Source organism: Elephas maximus, chromosome 6 (genome assembly GCF_024166365.1).
Source record: "Elephas maximus indicus isolate mEleMax1 chromosome 6, mEleMax1 primary haplotype, whole genome shotgun sequence".
Classification (NCBI taxonomy): domain Eukaryota; kingdom Metazoa; phylum Chordata; class Mammalia; order Proboscidea; family Elephantidae; genus Elephas; species Elephas maximus.
The window spans coordinates 137,824,075-137,847,720 of NC_064824.1; the positions used below are offsets into that span (position 1 = coordinate 137,824,075).

The 23,646-nt window shown below is 48.4% G+C and overlaps 1 protein-coding gene across 7 annotated transcripts in view; it reads left to right on the forward strand.

Annotated features, from left to right (window-relative positions):
- Positions 1-23,646, forward strand: part of AGAP1 (ArfGAP with GTPase domain, ankyrin repeat and PH domain 1) — a 661,010-nt gene that overhangs the window by 214,457 nt on the left and 422,907 nt on the right. For all 7 annotated transcript variants that reach the window (XM_049888501.1, XM_049888502.1, XM_049888504.1 and 4 more), the window contains exon 4: positions 22,722-22,807. In XM_049888501.1, the coding sequence (XP_049744458.1) occupies positions 22,722-22,807 (86 nt within the window). The remainder of the gene's footprint in view (positions 1-22,721; positions 22,808-23,646) is intronic.

Genomic DNA, 23,646 nt, shown 5'->3' on the forward strand with positions numbered 1-23,646 from the left:
GCTAGAAGTGCAAATTCAGGGTGTCAGCTCCAGGGAAAGGCTTTGTCTCTCAGTCGGCTCTGGGGAAAGGTCCTTCTCATCCATCATCCTCTGGTCTAGGAGCTTCTCAGCGCAGGGACCAAAGGACACGCTATTCTCCTGGCACTACTTCCTTGGTGGTATAAGACCCTCCGTGTCTCTCTACTTGTTTCTCTCTGTTATATCTCAAAAGAGATTGGCGTAAAACACGACCTGATCTTGTAGGTTGAGTCCTGCGTCGTTAACGTAACTGCCTCTAGTCTTGCCTCATTACCATCATAGAGGTAGGATTTACAACATATAGTAAAATTATCAGGTGACAAAATGGTGGACAGTCGCACAATACTGGAAATCATGGCTTAGGCAAGTGGGTATACACTTTGGGGGGGACACAGTTCAGTTCATAACTTAGAGAGACAGAGACAGGGAGAACAAGAGAAAGAAGGAGAGAGAGAAGGAAAAGAAAATCTTCCCTCAGAAGAACAGCTCTGTCTTGGAAGAAGTACAACCAGTATGCTCCTTAGAAGACAGAGATAGAGAAACTGAGAGGGATAGAGCAAGACAGAGGCAGAGAGAGGGGAGGAGAAGGACAGGGAGAGCCCAGTGGTCCAGCATCACATGGTGCTCTTACAGGACACGTGCCCTGGGACCCTTCACTGCTTGCAGGCCAGGAGGTCCTGACAGAGGCTTTGCTGTGAATCCTTGCTGCCCTGACATCTCGCGCCATCTGTATCCTGGCCGTCTCGGTGGCTGTGGCTGTGGCCCTGCTGAGCTGTACAGTGTAGCTTTTCTGTTTGAAGATGGCCACACTGGTGGTGGGCCAGGGGACGTTCGCTCCGTGAACGTATCTGGTATGACACGCATACTGTCGGTTCTCATCTCCTGCTACCATGTGGGAACCCTCCCTCCTGGCTCAAGTGGAATAAAGGAATGCACTTAAGTGCTGGAAACCTGGTGCCTTTGGTTTAGGCTATGGAATGGCCTGGCTGGTTCGTTTGCAGTCATCTGGTACGTGCCCACTCTGTGCCAAGCAGGCAGGGCGGCAAGCTGGCAAGGCAGAGTGAAATCAGAGGCCGTCCCTGCTTGGAGCAGCAGCTACAGCTTGGCATGGTCGGTGCTCAAAATCAAGATCCTGGCCGAGTGCCTGGCCAGCAGAAGGGAAGGCCTGTGCCATGGTCATAGTGTGTCCGCCCCAGGTTCAAGATGTCACTTGGACCCTAAGGCTCCATGCCACAAGGCCGGAGGCCATGGGACGTGGGGGTGTCACTTAATCTTGCTGAGACTCAGTTTTCTCATCAGAGACTTGATTTTTCTCATCTGAAAAATGGGTATGATAATGATAACTAGCAGTTATCAGACAGTGATCTAGCGTCGCCCAGGGCCTTGCTGTGTCAGCTGGCCTCCCCATTCTGTCCACGCCTGCTCACAGGGGCTGGAACACAGCCTGTTCAGTCATCAGCGACCGTCGTTGTTGTAGGGGTTCCTTAATGGTGGCAAGGGGGGTGATGGTGGCGACTTTGGCCTGGTGACTTGGTCACACTTGCCCTTTGGCCAAGGGGAGCCTGGCTGTACTTTCTTCCTCACTGTTCCCTGGTGGTCAGACTCCTTCCCACCCTCCTGCCCCACCCAGAAAACACTGTACAGATGTGCCCAGATGCCTGGATATTTTGCCCCTTTTCTGTTCCTCCTTGACCGTTTTTCTGAGGCTGAATCTCCATTTTTCAGCTTTGTTCATACCAGCCATCTTTTTGACAGCTATGAAAGTCTTGGAGCTGTAGTGGCACGGTGGTTAAAGTGCTTGGCTGCAAACCAAAAGGTTGGTGTTTCGAACCCACCAGCTGCTCTGTGGGAGAAAGATGTGGCAATCTGGTTTGTAAAGATTTACAGCCTTGGGAACCCTGTGGGCCAGTCCTACTCTGTCCCTTAGGGTCACTATGAGTCCGAATCCACTAGACAGCAGTGTGTTTGGTTTTTTGTTATGGAAGTCTTGCTCTGAGCCAGAAAACACGATTTAGTCGGGTGGCCAGATTTAGCAAATGGCAATACAGGATGCCTGGTCAAATTTGAATCTCAGATAGGTAATGAATAATTTTTTAGTATGAGTGTGTCCCAAACAGGGAGCCCAGGTATACAACGGTTAAGTGCTCAGATGCTAACTGGAAAGTTGGTGGTTCCAACCTACCCAGTAGCTCCATGGCAGAAAAGACTTGGCAGTCTGCTCCTGTATAGATGACAGCCTAGGAATCCTTATGAGCAGTTCCGCTCTGACACATGGGGTCGCTATGAGTCAGGATCAACTTGATATGACACCCAGTGACAACAGCGTGTCCCAAACATTGCGTGTATTTAATCTGGCAACCCTAACTAATCCAGAACAGGGCTGCCTCCATCATCCCCAGTGCTGCAGCCAGCCCTGTGTTTGTATTGCTCCCTCAATGCCCAGAGGTGACCTCAGGAGGTTGCAGCCACCTGGAGCACCTTACCCCGAATTCCCACACCCTCCCCCTGCAAATAGAGGACATGGACCACAACTTGAAAGTTTGGCTCCACATCATTCATTTTACAAATATCCCAGACTGAGATAGTCTGAAGAGAGGAGGCAACGAACACATGTCTTCCACGTGGGATCTCGCTGAGTAGAGCGAGGGAAGCCGGCCACCATTCCCAAATGAAAAAGGTCGCTGGAGTTTTTCCCACATGAAGAGAAGGGTCTGAAACAGATAAAGAAGACAGGAGAGACCTGAGGGACCTGAGTGCCCTGCTAAGTAAGAAAAGCTCTAGGAGAAAATGCTCCGGACCAAGAGTGCTCAGGAGCCCCGGTGGCACAGTGGTTAAGAGCTCAGCTGCCAACCAAAATGTTGGCCATTCAAATCCACCAGCCGCTCATTGGAAACCCTATGGGGCAGTTCTACTCTGTCCCGTAGGGTCGCTGTGAGTCAGGATTGACTTGATGGCATCTAACAACAAGAACAACAGGTAATTATGAAGACGCCCTGGTGGCACAATAGTCAAGTGCTCCGCTGCTAACCAAAAGGTTAGTGGTTAGAACCCACCCAGCGGCTCCACACGAGAAAGACCTGGCAATCTGTTCCTGTAAAGATCACAACATAGAAAACCCTGTGGGGCAGTTCTGCTCTGTCACGTGGGGTCGCTACGAGTTGGAGTTGACTGACGGCACCCAACGACAAGAGTAATTATGAAACATAGGTAAGAAGTTTAGTATGTAAATGCAAAGCACACAGGTGAAATGATAAGGTAGGCATCTCTGCTGTACGCCCTGGGGAAGAGTCAGTCACTTCTTACTGTATGTGTTGCCTGAGACCTAATGGCATAACTTGGAAACTAGAGAAAAGAGTAGAATTTAAAGTGGGCCAACCATCCCTCTCATAGATTTTGCTAGATTGGTGTTAGTTCTTTGAGTCTGTGAATGTTGAATTTAAAACAAAAAAACAAAACAAACTCGTTGCCATCAAGTTGATCCCAATTCACAGCAACCCTGTAGGACAGAGTAGAACTGCTCCATAGGGTTTCCACAGAGCAACTAGTAGATTTGAACTGCCAGCCTTTTGGTTAGCAGCCAGACTCTTAACCCCTGTGCCACCAGGGCACTGAGAATATTGAATATATTCACTGTATTCCGTTTGTTCTTGCTCCCACATGTGAGGTGTATGTGTGTGTGCTGTATGGGTTGTGAAGAAATGCTACCAGGAGGCTCTCTGGTTGGAAGTATGCTGTTATGGATTGAATTGTATCCCCCCAAAAAGTGTGTGTTGTGCACCCTAACTATAACAGACGTGATTCCATTTGGGAACAGGGTTTTCTCTGTTATGTTAATGAGGCCATTTAGGGTATGTCCTAAACCAATCAGTTTTGAGATACAGTGAAACCTGTGGGACCTGGAACTCCAAGGGACCTCCTTGTTTTTCCAGGTCTGGCAAGTTTTCCACCTTTGACAAGGTGCAGTCTTACCACTTTTATGTTGCTCTCTATTAGTGGAAAATATTTGCATTTTCCCTCTCTGGCAGGTTTCTGCCTTACATAGGTTCCAGCTTTTTCAGGTTTTACTGTACTAAAAAAAAAAAAAAAAGGAGATGAGGCTTGAAGGCGGCAGATATGGGGAGGGTAAGGGAGGGAAGAGCGACGTCACCTGAAGTTGTGGAAGGTGACCAATCTACAACCCCGGAACTCCGAGGATGGCCAACTCTGGAAGCTGAGACAAGGACCTTTCCCCAGAGCTGACCGAGAGAGCCTTCCCTAGAGCTGGTGCCCTGCACTCAGACTTACCAGCTCCTGTGAGAAAGTAAATTTCTGTTCATTAAAGCCACCCTCTTGTGGTATCTCTGTCATGGCAGCACTTAGGCACTTGCAGGATGCCTGGTGGACTGTCATGATAGATGTCGGCCAGCATCCTTTGCCTTCTTGTTTCCAGGGTCCCCGAAGTTAGACGATGCTACAGAGGATGGAGGGGCCCTGGGTTTCCGCTGCCTTTTCACTGCCCAGCCACAGCTGCAGTGTCAGCCGCTGGAGGAGAGTTCTCGTGGTCACTGTGTCCTGGCCGCGAGGGTGTGTTGGCTGTGAAGTCCCTCCCATTAGACTTGCCATGCCCCTTCCTCAGTGCCTGGCGTTGTCCTCTAACAGATGTATCTATCCTCAGGGTGGTGAATATGTTCTCGGGAGCACATGTTTCCAAAACATTTTTTCTGTGAATGTTTACTTAGTGCCTTAGAAACACACCATGTGGTAAACACCCAGCCTTATTTCCTAAGACACATGAAATGCATTTAAACTGTTCGTTCCCAAAACTCTTTCCCAATCAAATAAATTAAAAAAAAAATTTTTTTTTTTTTTTGTCAGCTACCATTGCCTAACAGATGTCAGGGCTTATTTCTAAAAAACATTCTTGGGTATGTTTCATGTTACAATGAAAAAATTTGTAAAACGCTAATAAAATTTGAGTAGTCTTGAAATCTAGCCATTTAAATTTTTTAACAAGAATTTTACGATGCCATTTATGACCAAGCGGTTCTAAGCACATGATAATTTTTAAATTAGCGTGGTCTGTAAACTTTAAGATTACGAAACCGCTGGTAGGTTATTAGTTTAACAGACGAAGCGGGTCAGATCAGCAGTCCTTTCCAGTTAGTTCCTGTGTTATCCCAGTCTCTAACCATGGCGATGTCCCTTACTTCTGTCCTTACCTCCATCCCCGTTAATGGTCCAGTAACTGTACCTCCCTGACTTGTAAGCCAAAGGGAGGATCAGGTGATGGTGTCGAAAATAAGCGAAACTGGAAAACTAAACCCCTCGGCTGTTGCGTCGATGCCAACCCCGTGCGTTACAGAGTAGACCTGCTGCATAGAGTCTCCCTGGCTGTAATCTTTATGGAAGCAGATTGCCAGGCCTTCCTTCCATGGTGCCGTTGGGTGGGTTTGGACCGCCAACTTTTAGGTTAATAGAGCACAAACTCCTTGTGCCACCCTGGGACTTAAAATTTAAGTGAAAGGTACTCAGATGACCGCTGGAACTTTAAGGAACTGGTACAAGGGAAGCATGTTCTATATCACTGTGGATGAGAAAAAGCAACCTGTGAAGTTGGAATAAGGAAGCCGTTGATGTTTCTGGCTTTCAGAACATTGGCAGGACACAGTGTGTTTTTGAGTTGGTTGTTTGGAACTCAAGAACACATCACCCTACCTTGTTATAGATTTCATTTATTCAACAAGAAGCCGGGAGCCTACAGAGCTGGGACACTGCAGTTTGGCGGGGCATGGCTGTGGCTGGAGGGGGTGTCCATTTCAGAGAGAAGAGGTTTCTGTGCATAACTGTAATGCAGGGTGGTAATTCACACCTGCCCAGATGAGAGTGTGAGAGCCCTCAGCGGAGGTTCGTGAGGCAGCCCACAGAGGCCCACTTACAGAGCCCCCGAAACGGCGTAGTGCGTGCTGTGGACACCACCACTGCTTTCCTGAGAAACCTCACGACGTCAGAAGTTGTTAGAAAACCATGCCTTTAATAGGAAAAAGGCTTCAGATTTTTGTAATTGTTTTCCCTAAAGAAGTTGAACTCCAAGGGTGTTTTTAGAGCCTTGTTGTCGTTGTGTGCTGTCAACTCAATTCTGACTCATAGTGAGCCTGTAAGACAGAGTAGAACTGCCCTGTAGTGTTTCCTAGGTGGCAATCTTTATGGGAGCAGATCACCAGGTCTGTCTTCTGTGGAGCAGCTGGTGGGTTTGAACTGCCGACCTTCTGGTTGACAGCTGAGCACTTAACAACTACGCCTCCAGGGCTCATTTTTAGAGCTTCAAGGTGGCAGAAATGGTTAAGTGGCCGACTTCTAACCCAAAGGTTGGTATTTTGAATCTGTCCAGAAGCACCTTGGAAGAAAGGCCTGGCAATCTGCTTTCTAAAGGCCAGTCTCAAAAACTCTGTGGAGCAGTTCTCCTCTGCACACAGGGGGTCACTGTGAGTTACAGTCAAGTCAGTGGGAACATTTTGTTTTGTTTTAAAAGCATCATCTTTTGATTGCGAATCAAAAAATAGTGACCGGGCTGATGAAAACTGAACAGCCATGGAGGAGCTTCCACCTTGGTCCCCTGCTCCTGTCTCCTGTGTTTTTTTGGATGTGACTTTGCCATCTTGCTGGCAGCATGGCTCACGGTCCCAGGGAGCCAAGTGGGGTAGACCAGGCAGCCACTGGCCCAGACAGTTGCCTTCTCTGAGCTGGAAGCCACAGGGCCCATGTTCATTGCACTGGCCTAGACTCTCTTTGAAGAAGTGCTTGGCTGCTAATCAAAAGGTTGGCAGTTTAAACCTGCTAGCAGCTCCTTGGGAGAAAGATCTCCTTAAAGATTACAGCCAAGAAAACCCTCTGGAGCAGTTCTACTCTGTCACATGGGGTCGTTATGAGTCGAAATCGACTTGATGGGTACCCAACAGACTGTCTTTAAGGAGCCCTGGTGGTGCAGAGGCTAAGTGCTCAGCTGCTAACTTAAAGGTCAGTGGTTCAAATTCACCCAGCAGCTCTGTGGGAGAAAGTCTTGGCAATCTGTTCCCATAAAGATTATACCTAAAAACCCAAACCAAACCCCCAAATCTGATGCCCAGAAATAATCTTCAAAGTGTGCACCGAAACTCTCCCTTGAAGCTGTCATTAAACAATAGTTTGGCCCAATTCACAACGAATGCTTGCTTTGAACATAGCGCTCTTATAAAAAAAATTACCTATATGAGTGTAAACTGACAACCAAAAAAAAAACACCAAACCCATTGCTGTTGAGTTGATTCCAACTCATAATGACCCTGTAGGACAGAATGGAACTGCCCCCTAGCGTTTCCCAGGAGCGGCTGGTGGATCCAAACTGCCGGCCTTGGGTGAGCAGCCAAGCTAACCCACCGCGCCACGAGGGCTCCACACTGACCACAGTTAACTGAAGCACAGATGAGAACTCAAAGGGGCAGAGAGCCTCAATTCACAGCAATGAAACAGCCTGGAAAGAGTGAGAATGGCGACACAATGTGAAGTCTGTAACCAATGTCATTGGAGTGTTCATGTAGAAATCGTGAGTGCATGCAAGTTTGGTTGTATATAGTGTCACCAAAAGTAAATAAAACATTAAAAAGAAGAAGAATGTGTGGAGAACCCATCCCAGCCATGACCTCTTAGAGGTGGGATTGCCAAGGTTGTCTGAAGGCCATGTTGCCCCCTGTAATTCTTGCTTGCAGGGTACACAGGCAGTCAGTGTGGACTTCCACTTGGGATCACAGCAAACGCTAAGAAGAAAAGCCCTGGCGATCTGCTCCCGTAAAGAAAACCCTAGGAAGCGCTGTGTGGCAGTTTTAGTCTATCCTGTGGAATTGCTATGAGTCAGAATTGACTTGATGGCACCCAGCAACAACCTAGGGACAGGCGGAGGGGAAGCTGTATCGGGGAATGGTAACGTAGAAGGGGACTCTGGGGGATGCAAGTGGTTAACGTGCTCGGCTGCTATCTGAAAGGTCGAAGGCTCAAGTCCTCCTGGAGGCTCCTCGGAAGAAAGGCCTGGTGATCTTCTGAAAACTCAGCTGTTGCAAACCCTGTGGAGCACAGTTGTGCTCTGACACACGTGGGGTCACTGTGAGTCGGAGTCAACTTGACAGCAGCTGGTGCCTAGAAAGTAGAAGGATGAGAGTCTGTGAGCTGTTTTAACACAGGCGATGGTTTTGGAGGGAGACCTGTAAGGACAAAGAGGAGGAACCCCCAGACAGCCTCTGGGCCTCGACAGTAATTCACAGGGTGATGGCGACAAGCTGCAAATCCAGTTGCCATGGGGTCATCTGCCACAACTCTGTCCCCCAGAGTGGTGGCTGTCTGTTCCAGGAGGCACTGGCTACAAGGGGTGTAGGCTGGCCAGGGCCACGTGCCCAGATGTCCCCTTCCACCTGGCTAGGGATCTTGGCTGGGCACCCCAGTGAGCCTGCCTCGTGTACTAGGGGCAAGTGCAGCTTGTTGGGTGGACTCAGCACCTGAAGGAGTCTCGGAGTCTTCCAGGTTGGGTCCATTCTGAGGGAAGTGAGCCCTGCACCCAGGAGCATGCTGCAGGGGCAGCTCGTATGGAGGCAGGTGTCCTGCTGCTGCATGGAGGCTTGCTGGGGTCCTGGAGCCCACATCTGTGTCCAGCTCAGGGAGGATGCTGGCTCCCAGGGGCCGTCTTCGGGGCCAGAGTCCCAGGTAGGATGGGGACAGAGGCCTGGAGACAAAATCTGCTGGATTCTTTCCGTTAAAAGTCATTACACTTTTACTATGTAAATGCATGCGAAAGCTGGGCCCTGAACAGGGAAGGCCGGAGAAGAATTGCTGCCTTTGAATTATGGTATTAGTGAAGAGTATTGAATATACCATGGGCTGCCAGAAGAACAAACAAACTGTCTTGGAAGAAGTACAACCAGAATGCTTCTTAGAAGCAAGGATGGCGAGACTGCATCTCACATACTTTGGACATGTCAGGAGGGACCAGTCCCTGGAGAGGGACATCATGCTTGGTAGAGGGTCATCGACAAAGAGGAAGACCATCAATGAGATGGATTGACACAGTGGCTGCAACAATGGGCTCAAGCATGGCTACATGAGTTGGAACCAACTCGACGGCACCTAACAACAACATGTAAGTGCAACAGCAAGCGGTTTGCTTTTTCCTGTGATCCCCAGGGAGAAAAAAGAACATGACCATCAGGACAGCACCTTTGAAACACCACCAAACAAAATGTCTGAGGTGAGACCCTCCAATAGGGACCCCTGCCCAGTCTGTTTTTATACTGCCCCTGAGCTAAGGATGGTTTCCATATTATTAAAGGGCTATAAAAACAAATAGCATACACACACATACATGCACATACAATCAACACACATACATACATAATTGTTAGCTGCCATCAAGTGAGCCCCCAACTCACGGCAACCCCATGTACGATGGAGCGAAACGCTGCCCAGTCATGCACCATCCCCATGATTGATTGTAGATCAGACTGTCGTGATCCATAGAGTTTTCACTAGCTGATTTTCAGAAGTAAATTGCCAGGCGTTTCTTCCTAGTCCATCTTAGCCTGGAAGCTCCGCCAAAACCGGTTCAGCATCGTAGCAACACGCAAGCCTCCACTGACAGACGGATGGTGGCTGCACGTGAGGTGCTTCGGCCAGGAATCGAAGGCGGATGTGCAGAGAAGGCGAGAATTCTGCCACTGAGCCACTGTGCCCCTACATACATTTATAGATATGTGTGTATAAATAATCACACATGGCATGCATACAAATACAGAAAAGAATGTGGCCTGCAAAGCCTGAAGTATTTGCTCTCTGGCCTCTGGCTCTTTACAGGAAGCAGAAGGAACACAGCATGGTTGACCTTGGCATGGGTTTTTTTGGCTTCTCCATACGGTCCAATCTGACAGCCCCCATCCTTTTTTAATTTCTGGAAGCAAACACCTTATTTGTATTCAGAGAGCTGTACGTGAAGAAGCAACTTGTAAGCCAGTGCTTTTCTATATTCAGCTCTCAAATCACATATTCAAAAATAGAACTTAACACAATATTTTTTTAATAAGCAGGCTATTTTTACACAGGAAAATTGAGTTTCAAACAGCAAAACCTGGGGGAATAGGGGCCTGTTTGTCCTTGTGTTCCTGGCAGTAACTGACCATTGGGTTATGTTTGGCTCCTCTGAGCACTCACTCTTACCCTGACCTTTTCTGTCTTCCTCTTCTGTGGATTCCCACAGCCATGCCCCTGGACACCCAGCTCAGGGCATGGGTGAGTATATTTGGCAAAGAAGTTTTGTTCAGATACGCTAAACCAAAAAAAAAAAAACCCAAACCAGGTGTCGAGTCGACTCTGACTCATGGCGACCCCATAACTGTGTTCCAAAGGGTTTTCAATGGCTGGTTTTTTCAGAAACGGATTGCCAGGCCTTTCTTCTGAGGCACCTGTGGGTGGATTCAAACCTGGTTAACAGCTGAGCACTTCACCGTTGCACGGCCCAGGGGTTCCTCGGGTATGCTGGGTGAGGAGCGAAGTTCTTTCTCCTGACTGTACACTGCTTTTCGCTTTACCTGTTTTTTTTATAATGCTTAAAATAAATATGCAAAAATATTAAACAAAGCAAACAAATGGAAGAAAACTACATTTTCTTCTGAAGAAACAAATGTGCTTGACTAAATTTATTACATTGACCATGCAGGTTATTTCAGAGACAGCTGTAAATGCGGAAACGTTCAACTATGACTACAGGGGTGGGTGTTGCAACATTTTCAGTAAACAGTTTGTTTATTTGGTTATAAATTAGATTTTATTGGGAGGGGCCCAATGGATGACTCTTATGTGGCGGTTTTCTTCCTCATTGTGCTTGTTCAAAACCAGACGCCCACGCCCAGTTCACACAGTGGGTCTGGGGTGGCCCGGGCTCTGTCTGCTCGTGGTGCCGGTGCTTCCCCACTGCAGCTTGGTCTCCTCTTATACACCTCGGGCTCCCTTTCTTCCCGCAGCTCCGGGCAGCAGCTCCGTGACGCGGACATCCTGTCTTGTTCCCTGTATTCCCTGCCCCAGGCACCATGCCCGGCACATAGTGGAGCTTGATGACTGTTTGTTGAGTGGTGGCTTAGTAGGCCACGATGTCACTGGCCCCATATAGGAAGGAGACAGTTCTGGGTGGTATACATGATTTACGGTGTCAGCGGCTCGCCAAAAGGTTGGAGGTTCAAGTCTACCCTGAGACGCCTCAGAAGAAAGAGTCTACTTTCAAAAAGTCACCTATTGAAAACCCCGTGGAGCACTGTTTTACTCTGACACCCTGGGGTCGACATGAGTTAAAACTGACTTTATGGCAGCCGACTTTAGGAAGGAAACAGAAATCAGCAACAGAGTCCTTACAGTGCAGCTGAAAAACAGAAGCCTACCTAGGAATGGCCTTGCCAGATAACAAGAGCCCAGATTATGTCGTTGGTGGAGTGTAAAGCAGGTCTCTTCCCCTCTGGGAGCCCTGGTGGCACTGTGGCTAGGAGCTCAGCTGCCAGCCAAAAGGCTGGTAGCTCAAATCCACCAGGCACTCCTCGGAGACCCTATGGGGGCAGTTCTACTCTGTCCTCTAGGGTCATTATGAGTCAGAATTGACTTGATGGCAATGCTTGGCTTTTTGTAACTTGCTTACATGGGAGCTCAGGTCTGAGGTTTGAAGCCTACCATACACTTGGATCAGTGTTGAGACTCTGTTACTGGAGACTTCCCGAATCTTCTCCCTGGAGCAATTTCAGAAGCACTTGTCCGAGACTTGCTCTTTCGTAAGCTGTTTAGACTTGGGAGAAAGAAGTATTATCCTGGATCTTCAAAGTCATGAACTTTAAGTATTGAGGAAAGCCCTGGTGATATGTTTTGAAGTATAAGATAGGAGTCTACTGTTATCTGGTCCTTGCAATCTGGGTTTGTCCTTTTCATTCAGTTTGCATTTTTAAGCTTTCCCTTGCAGTATGAGTTTCCGTTTGGAAATCATGGAGTCGTAACTGTAATATGGCAGTTACTAATTTTTATCAGGCACTTATAACGTTTTTGGAACCTGACCGGTACCTGTCATGGCTTAGGGTGTGTAACCCTCACCATGGCCTGATAAGGCAGGTGCCATTGTTACCTGGGAGCCCTGGTGGCGCAGTGGTTAAGAGCTACGGCTGCTAACCAAAAGGTTGGCAGTTCTAATCCACCAGCTGCTCCTTGGAAACCCTGTGGGGCAGTTCTACTCTGTCCTATAGGGTCACTATAAATTGGAATCGACTCGATGGCAGTGGGTTTATTGTTTCTTGATTTTTTTCATAAGGAGACTGAGGCACGGTAGGCTACTCCAGGGCTCCCAGCCTGAAGTAATGGGTGTGAGCTGACCCTTGGCTGGCGGCTCAGAGCCCATTCCATTCTGCTGCCCCCACTGCTACCCTGGAAGGACCGCATTGCTGTTTTCTGTTTCTTCTCTCCACCCTTTGGGGTGATGGGACTCCAGGGGTATGCATGGGAGTGGGGTCAAGAGCCATGGTGCCCCTCTTTGCTCAGCTCTGGAGTCTATGTTTTTATTCCTTCCAACCCAGTGCCATTGAGTCGATTCCGACTCATAGAGACCCTATAGGACAGAGTAGAACTGCCCCATAGAGTTTCCAAGCGCCTGGTGGATTCGAACTGCCGACCCTTTGGTTAGCAGCCGTAGCACTTAACCACTTTTATTCCTTAGTGCCAGCTTTTATGAGGTTTTTGTCATGGATTGAATGTGCCCCCGAAAAAACATGTCTATCAGTTTGGCTAGGCCATGATTCCTAGTATCATGTAATTGTCCACCATTTTATCATCTGATGTGATTTTCCTATGTGTTGTAAATCCTCCCTTCATGATGTTGATGAGATGGGATTAGCGGCAGTTATGTTAATGAGACAGGATGCAATCTACAAGATTGGATTGTGTCTTGAGCTAGTCTCTTTTGAGATACAAAAGAGAAAAGCGAGCAGAGAGACATGGGGACCTTATACCACCAAGAAAGCAGAGTCAGGAGCAGAGCACATCTTTGGACCCGGGGTCCCTGTGCTGAGAAGCTCCTCAACCAGGAAAGACCGATGACAAGGACCTTCCTCTAGAACCAACAGGGAGAGAAAGTCTTTCCCTGGGGCTGACTCCCTGAATTTGGACTTACAGCCTGCTAGACTGAGAAATTAAACTTCTCTTCGTTAAAGCCATCCACTTGTAGTATTTCTGTTGTAGCAGCACTAGGTAACTAAAACAGGTTTATTATGTAAAACTATACTTTCCTTGTTTGATGGTGAATTTTCTTCTAGTTTTTACTTTTCCCCCTTCATTTGATTAGGAATGGAGGAAAGAAAATTCAGCAACAGTGACGTTTCAGTCTGCCCTTCCAGCCCGGAAACTTGATGTCTTTCTTGGTCTTCGTTTTCGTCTTGCTGAGATCTGGGTTAAAGGGGAGGTCATGTGCCTGGCTGAGGCCACGACCCTTAAATACTCATTCCACCTCAAGCCGTAATCCAGAGCGTTTCACCATAGAAGCACTTAGCAGTCCCACTCGGGAGCCTCCCTCACAGCTAATGCCTTTTCGTCGTGGTTAATTTTTTTCCACCATGTAAGTTTTAAAACAAACAAACAAACAAGAGAAAGACTTGGCAGAGGAAATGAAATCTGAGCCAATTGAATTTTGTAAACTAATGTTACCAATGAAACTTATTTCCAAGTATGAAATAATAACTTTGTCCAAAATTCCTTTTAAATGTCACGGTACAAAACTTTTCCAGAGCCACAACATAAATATATTACTTACTGGCTTTAGTATTTTTATTGGAGTTAAAAGAGTGAAATTAATGAAAAAAAAAGAATTTTTTAATTTTTCTGACACACTGGTGGTGTCATTTTAAAAATATTCTTCTGGGAAGAAATAAAACAGTCCTTTTCAACCTATCCCCTTCATTCCATTTGTCTTCAGTAATTAAGGAACAATAACATTTGCAGATACTGTTTTCTCATGGGGCTAAGTAACACAGAAGACAACTTGAGGTGACTTTAAAAGATGTTTTCATGGAAGGGAATTGCTGAACGGTGGCTTAGAAGACCCTGCATCAGCCTGCCTTTCTGCCCTTCCTGGTCCTTCTTCCTTCTGACCTGAACCTCAGCTCCAAGGGTTGACAAGTTGTGTAAGCGGTGGCCAGCTGTGGAAAGGCTCACAGCTGCTGGACTGTGCCTTGCTTAGATGCTGCAGAAATGCCCCTCCCCTTCAGATGGTAAAGAGAAATAGTATGCCTGACAAATGCCATTTTAAACTCAAGAATAATTTTGTCCCTTATGCATGAAAATATAAAGAATAAATTAGAAATCAACAGAGAAAGAAAGAAAGCTGTTGTTACCTGCTGTTGAGTTGGCTCAGACTCATGGTGACCCCATGTACAACAGAACAAAACATTGCCCAGCCCTGTGCCATCTTCACCGTCCTTCGCGTGCTCTAATCTGTTGTTGCAGCCACTGTGTAGTTTGAGTGCCTTCCAACCTAGGGGGCTCATCTTCTAGCACTATGTTGGATGACATTCCATTGTGATCCACAGGGTTTTCGTTGGTTGATTTTCACATGTCGATTGCCAGGCCTTTCCTCCTTGTGTGTCTTAGTCTGGAAAAAAAAAGTCTGGAAGCTCTGCTGAAACCTTTCCACTATGGGTGCCCCTGCTGGTATTCCAGCTTCCAGCATCACAGCAACTTGCAAGCCCCCCCACTCCCGCCCCAGTGTGACACACTGACAGAGGGTTGGGAGTGGGATTCATAGGAAAGAAAGTTAAAGGCAGGTGTATTCCTTTTTCATTTCCTAAGCCCAGTGGTGGGCTTTGGAGCTGAAGGGAAGGCTGGTCAGTCCTTCCCGAGCTGCGAGTGGAGTCAGGAAAACTGTGTGCACGCTCATAGATGCCCCCACTGTCTCGACTTTGGCCCCGTAGGCTCTGGAAACTGAAACCGAGTGAACGAGGGTTATTTATTGACAGCGCCGTTTATGTAGAACTGTGTCGGCCAAAGTGTGTGTGGAGGAAGGGAGGGGGAGGAGTCAGGAGCTCTGGGTTCGAGTCTTACCCCCGCCATGTGATGGCAGTGAGGGTTTTGGCCAGCACCTGAGCCTTCCACAGCCTCTCTTCCTCCAGAGCAGATATGGATGTTGACAGCTATGTTGCCATCACGTCACATTGTGAGGATTAATTGTGGTGATTTGGGGAGAAAAGTGCTTTGTAAACAGTTAAACATTACAAGGCTAGCTGTATCATCGTCATTTTCTGTGGTGCCCAGAACTGTTAATGATGCATTAATAGCCCTCAGTCCAATTAGCTGGAGTGATGGAAACAGCCACGTCAGGCATCTGTTGCTGTGTTTTTTTCCAACAGAGCTGTTTGGTTTTTTGGAGTAGGAAAATTCAATTTGCTTTTTTTCCATTAAAAGCAGAAACGACAACACAGATGAGAATCGCAGTATACCTCTCTTTCTCTCTCTCTGTGTAGACTGCACTTGAATTTAAGAGGGCCCCCACCTAGCTCCCCCCGACATGAGTTTAAATACTAGAAGGAGTCCAGTTGTATTTATCCAGCATCCCAAATTTAAAATGGATTCCTATAGCATGAGGTCAGGACGCAGAATAGTATCACTGGGGCCTCTTGAGTAGTTGGTTACAGATTGATTATAAAGGATACAATTCAGCCTTTTTAAAAGAAAAAATACACACACACACACCTATATATGTGGATATATGTATACATATATACCTGTGTGTGTGTGTATGTATATGAAGTATATAAAAAGAAAAACAAACCCATTGTCATCAAGTCAGTTCTGACTTAAAGCAACTCTAGAGAACAGAGTATAACTGCCCTGTAGTTTCCAAGGAGCACCTAGTGGATTCGGACTGTCGACCTTTTGGTTGGCAGCCGTAGCGCTTAACCGCTACACCACCAGGGTTTCCATATATAGATACAGATATATATACAGTTGTCGCTGTTGTTAGGGGCCACTGAGTCCATTCCGGCTCCTGGTGACCCCCCCAGTGTTACGGAGTAGAGCTGGCCCAGTAAGGTTTCTTGGCTGCTATCTTTGCAGAAGTAGATCACTAGGCCTTTCTCCCACAGAGCTGCTGGGTGGGTTTGAATCGCCAACCTTGTGGTTAGCATCCAAGCCAGCACCCCTGTTCTTGGTGTTCAGGTCCGTCTCTCGCCCACTTTTCTTAGTGCAGTTGGTTTTAGGGAGAGATTAAGACCCTGGCCACCTAAAAAGACAGGCTCAACGGCAGTTTCTGGAAACCTCGAAAACTTGCCTTTGGAGCGAAGCTGAATCCTACTACGTTACCTTGACTTTGAGTTCAGACAAGATGAGCGGCACCTGTCTGTGCCGACGTAGCTTAGCCGCAGTGAAAGCACTCAGTTCTGCTGCTCATCGAAACTCAGTTATGACAATTAAGCCCAGAAAGATGCTTACTCTGCTTAGCAGGTAACTCGGCCTGTCACCTGAGTGCTTAGCGTGGCGCTCTTAACTCCTGTGACCCCACCTGTGAGCAAGTCAGGGGCCTCACAGATGTTATCACGGCTACAGAGGCAGGGTGCCAGGATAGAGTGGGGGGCACAGACAGCTAGGGGATCCAGTTTATCAGCCTGAGACCAGCCATGTGGGGCTCTGCGGCCTCAGGGTCCTTCCATGCCTACCTGCGGAGCCTGCCTCTCCCCTGTACGCTGGGAAGCTGACTCAACCCTGGCTGTAGTTTCCTATATGGAGGTCAGGTTTGGGAAGATTGGAAATGGGCTTCGAAAATAAAATTGTCCCTAATGTAGTTTAATATCTTCTAATTATACTTGGCCTCATGGTGGTTAAGCATTTGGCTGCTAACCAAAATGTCGGCAGTTCGAATCCACCAGCCACTCCTTGGAAGCCCTGTGGGGCAGTTCTGCTCTGTCCTCTAGGGTCGCTATGAGTTGGAATCAATGTGATGGAAGTGGGTTTGGGTTTTTTAAATTATACTTGGCAGTCAAAAAAGGGTGAATATCATTTACGTAACAAGTTTATAGGCCCCTGGGTGGCACAAATGGTTTGCACTGGGCTTCCAACTTCCACCCAGTGGCTGCAGAAGGCAGTCCTGCTTTCCTAAAGATTATAGTCAACAGAACCTGCTTGATTTTCTATTGTGTACTTCTACTGTGTAACACACGGGGTCGCCCTAAGTCGGAATCAGCAGCAGTGGCTTTATTTTATAGTGTGGGTGCGGAGCAATCGATTACTTTTGTGTGGCCTTTCTAGCCATGGTCTTGTAACAACTCCCACCCAGGTGATTGGCCGGGACTGTGTGACAGGGTAATCCAGGGGGATTGGTCAGTTTTGCCTTAAAAGAGAGCCAATTCCAGAGCAGAGGGAAGGATCCTACCAGCACCAAGGAAGAGTGGCCAGGAGCAGAGAGCATGTCCTTTGGACCTGGGATCCGTGCACTGAGAAGCTCCTGGAAGCAGGTGACCAAAGGAGAGAAGGAAGGAGGGAGGGAAACAGAGGGCAAGCTGTAACCCTGAAGATGGTGAGAAGCAGTGGTAGGAGAGACCCCCACGGCAGCAGTCCGCGCCCTGGGCTATGGAGAGAAAGCTGAGTGCCACTGCGATTGGCTAGCGATTAGTATTAGGGGAAGAGGGCTCAGGGCTAGGGAGAGGTGTGCCTGCAAGCACAGTTGGGAAGAGGCTCTCCTGATGGAAGAACTGTATTCTGAGTGTTCTTGAGCCTGACTCGTAACTGTTACTTGTCTTACAATAAAACACGTTGCTGTGGAGTTGATTGCAACTCATAGCTACCCTAAAGGACAGAGTAGAGCTGCCCCATAGGGTTTCCAGGGAGTGCCTGGTGGATTTCAACTGCCGATCTTTTGGTTAGCAGCCTGTAATTCTTCACCATTGTGCCACCAGGGTTTCCTCCCTTATAACACACCCACCAGTTGTGAGTATGGTCTGTGGGTTCTGTGTGCCCGTTGCAACGAATTTCCCTTCATGGGGTTGGAGGAGGTCAGACACTGCTCCCAAGTCTCTTTTACAGTGGGCCATGGGCAAGGCTGTGTAACAGGTGCTGTGAGTTCAAATCTGGATAAAGTAGTCCTGCAGGAAAATAACTGGAAATTGGTTATAAAATGTTGTTGTTGTTAGGTGCCATCAAGTTGGTTCCGACTCATAGTGACCCTATGTACAACAGAACAAAGCACTGCCCAGTCCTGCGCCATCCTCACAATCGTTGCTATGCTTGAGCCCATTGTTGCAGCGACTGTATCAATCTGTTTCACTGAGGGTCTTCCTCTTTTTCGCCGACCCTGTACTCTACCAAGCATGATAACCTTCTCCAGGGATAGGTCCTTCCTGATGACATGTCCAAGGTACGTGAGACGTAGTCCTGCCATCCTTGCTTCTGAGGAGCATTCTAGCTGTACTTCTTCAAAGCCAGATTTGTTTGTTCTTTTGGCAGTCCGTGGTATATTCAGTATGCTTTGCCAACACCATAGTTCAAGGGCATCAATTCTTCTTCGGTCTTCCTTATTCGTTGTCCAGCTTTCACATGCATATGAGGTAATTGACAGATTCATTCTTTCTTCTGACAGTCCTTGGTATAGTCAATGCGTATGAGTATTGAACTTTTGTTTCCGGATAGAAATATAATACCAAAGAAACTTTACAAGCCAATTTCAGCTGTCTAATGCTTGAAAGTGTAAAATATTGAAAAGAAATATTGACTAGATTATATGTCTGGCAGGGAAATGTGAACTGGCTTTAGAATTGAAAGGGTCTATGCTGGTGGAGAAAAGCATTGCCCCTCCTTTCACGGATGCTGAGAATTAGGTCTGGGGTCCTTGGCACGAGGTCACGAAGCCAGAGACTGTGTTGTAGGAGCCAGCAGGAAAGCTGTGAGGGTGCTGTCCTGGGCAACACGCTGTGACTCTGGTACTGTGGTTCAGCGCCTGGAAGGGCTGGCGCGTGTGACCCTACAGCATTCTGTGAATGGGTGTGAACACGACAGAGCAAGGCCTCAGCAGTGAGGGTGGGAGGAAGCTGCGGAGGAGCCGGGGCACGAGAGGAGGAGGCGCGTCACCCGTGCAGTCTCTGCTGGGAGAGCTGGGGCTGGGTGGTGGTGGCACCACCATACTGCTGCCCCCCGGAGCCTTGGGAAGGGGAGGCCACCCAGGGACTTTGTCAGTGGCTGTAAAGCTCAATAGGCAGGGGTCCTGCTTCAGAGGGGACTCTGTCCGGGGAGGAGACAAGACAGACAGACATGTGACTGGCGTGACTGGGACGAGACAGTGAAGCCTCGAGGGAGGTTGAGGCCCCTGTGTGCACTCCGACTACACAAGTGCTTACAGATGAGATGTAGAGGGCACATTGCCCCTACCTCCACCTGATCTTTCTGTCCCTCTGGCTCCTCCAGCATGGTACTGACCCAGGGCCTCACAAAGGGGCTGAAGGCGCCTTGGCCGGAGGTAAAGACGGCCACAGTGAGGGTAAAGATAAGTTTACTGCTGCAGGCTGAGTCTCTGCTTCTCTGGGAAGGTATCAGGTGGACCCACCGTCAAGTCAATTTCAACTCTTAGCGAACCTATAGGACAGAGTAGGACTGTCCCAAAAGTTTCCAGGGAGTGGCTGGTGGATTTGAACTGGTGACCTTTTGGTTAGCAGCCGAGCTCTTAACCACTGCGCCACCAGGCTCCAAACCTGCTGCCGTTAAGTTGATTGCAACTCATAGCTCATAGAGTTTCCAAGGCTGTACATCTCTACGGAAGCAGACTGCCACATCTTTCTTCTGGAGAGCTGCAGGTGGTTTCGAACCACTGACCTTTGGGTTACTGATTTCGTGAAAAGAGAATATGCAGGAACCTGCACACCAGCAGAATTTGCAGGGGTTCCCGGAGGGGGCCCTGTGCCCCCCACTGCAGACCAAGCAACTCTGCCCTTTGCAGTTCTTCACACCCACAGGGCGGGGTACCTGCCACCCGAGAGACCCAGAAACCCCTGCTGAGATTCAAAGTTCTGTGGACAGCCTTGAAATCATTTAAATAACTCTGAGCACGAATATTTTCCTGCTGTTTGGGGGCTTTAAATGTTTGTATTAGTTCTGCTCTTCATCAACTTTAATCAAGCCAACTGTTTTCAGGCAGTTCCACAGCGCCCTTCCCCTTAACTCAGAGCACCCGTTCAAATGAAAACTTGGACATCGAGACGCTGGGAGTCATGTCATTGGGAAAGATTTTTCATCGTTTGCACAAAACCCTGTTGCTTTTCCCTTGTTCTGGTAAGCGTGACTGATCTCTAGGAACAGGGTGTGAAAAGGAAAACATTTTTCCCAAAATAAAGAATGGGAAATTTCCTTTGCAAAGGTTATAGTTGTGCTGGTTTTTCTTTTTGTTCTGCTTTTTAAGATGGTCTCTAGTTCATTTTGCAGAGAAGCAGCATACTTCCCGCGTTTCTTTAAAAAGGTTAAAACACAGGGAGATACCACGAACTACTGTTGCAACTTTGGCAACTTTTTCTCCTGTAGCAGTTTTATTAAACGTGTGTTTTCTGTAAAAGCAAGGAGTAATGCTCAGCAGGAATTTTAAATAGCACTTGTAACCATCACCCACCCGGTTCCCCACGGCCGGCGCCAGGCAGGGAGCTGTGTGTTAGCCCCTCACTCCTCAGGCCCTTGGGTGGGTGCCGTGGGTGTCCTCGTTTTCCAGCTACTACGTGGGTCACCTGAGGTCGCACAGCTGTTGTGTGGCAGAGTCAGAGTCCAGGTGTGGCTGGGTTTGGGCGGGTGAAGTCCTCCGAGGACCCTCGTGCGGCCGGGAAGCGGCAGGTGCGGAACCGGCCCCTGGCTGGTCTGGGTCCAGTCCCTGTTCTTCTGGTGTGGCCTCCATCCTCCTCGTTTCTCGGGTTCTCCCCTTGTTCTTGGGAAGGGGCAGCTGAGATGAGAATTTCCTGTTTTGTTTTGATGTTGGAGAGTTTTGGGTTCTTTGAGGGGGGGGGTTATTACTGAGCAGGCTGAAGATGAAATAAAGGAAATGTGCTTCGCCTGTTAAGTTAGCACCTACAGAAAGGAGTGTGAGTGAGTATGGGAGTGAGCGAGCGTAAGTGGCTGTGAGTGTGTGTGAGCCAATGTGGGGGTGAGTATAAGTGTGTGCGTGAGTGCATGCAAGCGAATATGTGTGAGTGAGTTATGTGTAAGTGCAGTCAAGTGCGTATGTGTGTGACAGTAAGCTATGTGTGAGTGTACGTGAATGTGACTGAAAGTGAATTCTGTGAGTGTGTGTGAGTGTAAGTGGACATGAATAAATGTATATGAATGTGTATGTGAGTGAACGTGCGTGTGCACAAGAGAATGAGTGTCAGCGAATGTGTATAAGCGTGAGTGTGTTATGCACGTGTGCATACTCACACATAGAGAGAATGGACTGTGGTGGTTAGTTTCCCAAGCCAGCCCTCATGGCCTCAGCTCACAGCATCCTGGACAGTCATGAAGGCTGGGGTGGGCATCTAGTGCTTTCTTCTCAGGCAGGAGGCGGACTGGGCCCAGGACTCTGGGGTAGAGAACGGAGCATGGGTGGTTCTGGGAAGCGGGCTGGCTCGGGGCCTGTCTGGCTGGGGGGCCAGCTCCACTCACGTGGGCCATTCTCTGGGGTCCAGTCAGGATCAGTTGGGCTCCTGCAAGCCTTCTGCACAGAGGCCCGCAATGAGAACCAGGGCCTGAGGCGGCCTTCTCGCTGGCACAGGAATGCAGGGTCCCGTGAGGGTCAGAGTGGACTCAGGGCCCAGCGTCACGGAACATGGCTTGCCTTTGGAGGTGGCAGAGTCGCCTAGAAGTGGGAATACTTCCCGGCGCCCAGAGCTGGCCGGGCAGGCTTGCCTGGCACGGTGGGAGGTGTGTGAGGTGGGCACATGTCGCCCTCCCGCCGGGGGTGTGGGTGGCCAGGTGTCTAGGCAGCCCTTCATACCTTCCCAGACGCTGCCCGCACTGTTGCCAGGGTCCATGGCACCCTCGCTAACCCTCGTCGTCTCTAACGCCCCCTCGCTAGCAGCCGCCTGCTGTGTCCCCCTCACGGGGTGCCGTCCAGTAGTCTGTCTGATGTGTGTGTGGTAGTGTAGCACCCTCCCTAACTGTGAACCGGAAACACCATCCTCATGATGTTTTATGTTTTCCTTTCAAGAACTGGGTTTCTCTTGAGGAGAATACAGGTTCTCAGCCCCTCCATTTATCAACACGTGGGAGACCAGGCACCCATGAAGCATGACCAATTTGCTTCAGTTTTGTGAACCCAACAAGAGAATGACAATTTCGGTATTCTCTGTATCTTAACACCGTATATCAAAGTATTCCCAGGGAGGGAGAATTCCTGAATTTATGTGTAAAATCTGCATCAAAATTCCTCTCCTCAGCCCTAAGCGATCCTGGTATGGTATGGGAGGCTGTGACTAGAAACGAACACGGGTTCTTAAAAACAAATATTTAAATCTGAATTCAGTATTTGTGTTAAAATGCAGTGGTCACTGGAGACAGATCTGAAATCCACTCCACAATGCTCCGAATTGCCTCCGGGGTGACAACCTAGGGTGTATTTTTCCACAAGCGAAGCCCACGTCTGTTTACCCTCTTCCTGCTCTGTTTTTCTTCTGTAACCGGATTTTTGGTGTGTGTGGCAGGTGGAAGGTTCAAGAAGGAGATCGTGGTTGATGGACAAAGCTACCTGCTGCTGATTAGAGATGAAGGGGGCCCCCCAGAGGCACAGGTGAGTGACGCATGCATACTTGATAACCAGCCTCTTAACCTTTAGTCCCTGTGTAAGGAATCCCTGGATAGTGCAGATGGTTAACGTGCTTGGCGGCTAACAGAAAGATTGGAGGTTTGAGTCTACCCAGAGGTGCCTTGGAAGAAAGGCCTGGTGATCCACGTCCAAAAAGGCAGCCATTGAAAACCTTGTGGAGCCCAGTTCTACTCTGATTTATGCACAGATGGGGTCACCATGAGTCAGAGTCTAGATGGCAACTGGTTTGCTGGCGTTCTGTGTCAAGGTTCCATTTTTTAAGTGGCTCTAGAAATCAGTCAAGTGATCTCAAAAGAAAGTGATCATAGAAACCTGGTAAATCAATATTTTAAAAAAGAAATTTCCCACGAAGGGTTTTCTCATCTCGGAGAAACCAGTTGTTTTTCCTTGAGCCTAAACCCTAGAGGGAAGTTCGTCCTGTGTGCCTGATATTTCACCTTCTGTTTTTAAGAGGCGAAGAGAAGAAAAGCCTGCATTGATTTGTTAGCTCGGTTGAATTGGCACCTAGAAATTTCTGTCGTGTTACTGTTCCCTTTCTGTAAGGGGTATGGAGCTCTGGTGGCGCGGTGGCTAAGAGCTCCGCTGCTAAACAGAAGGTCAGCGGTTTGAATCCACCAGCTGCTCCTTGGAAACCCTATGGGGGCAGTTCTGCACTGTCCTGTAGGGTCGCTATGAATTGGAATCAGCGTGAGGCAATGGGTTCGGTTTTTGAGTTCAGAGAGTGCTTGAGTCTTCAGGAAGTGACAGCATCTGAAGAGGCTTGCGGGTCGGGAATGACGGACACGTAACCTTTTGCCACATCA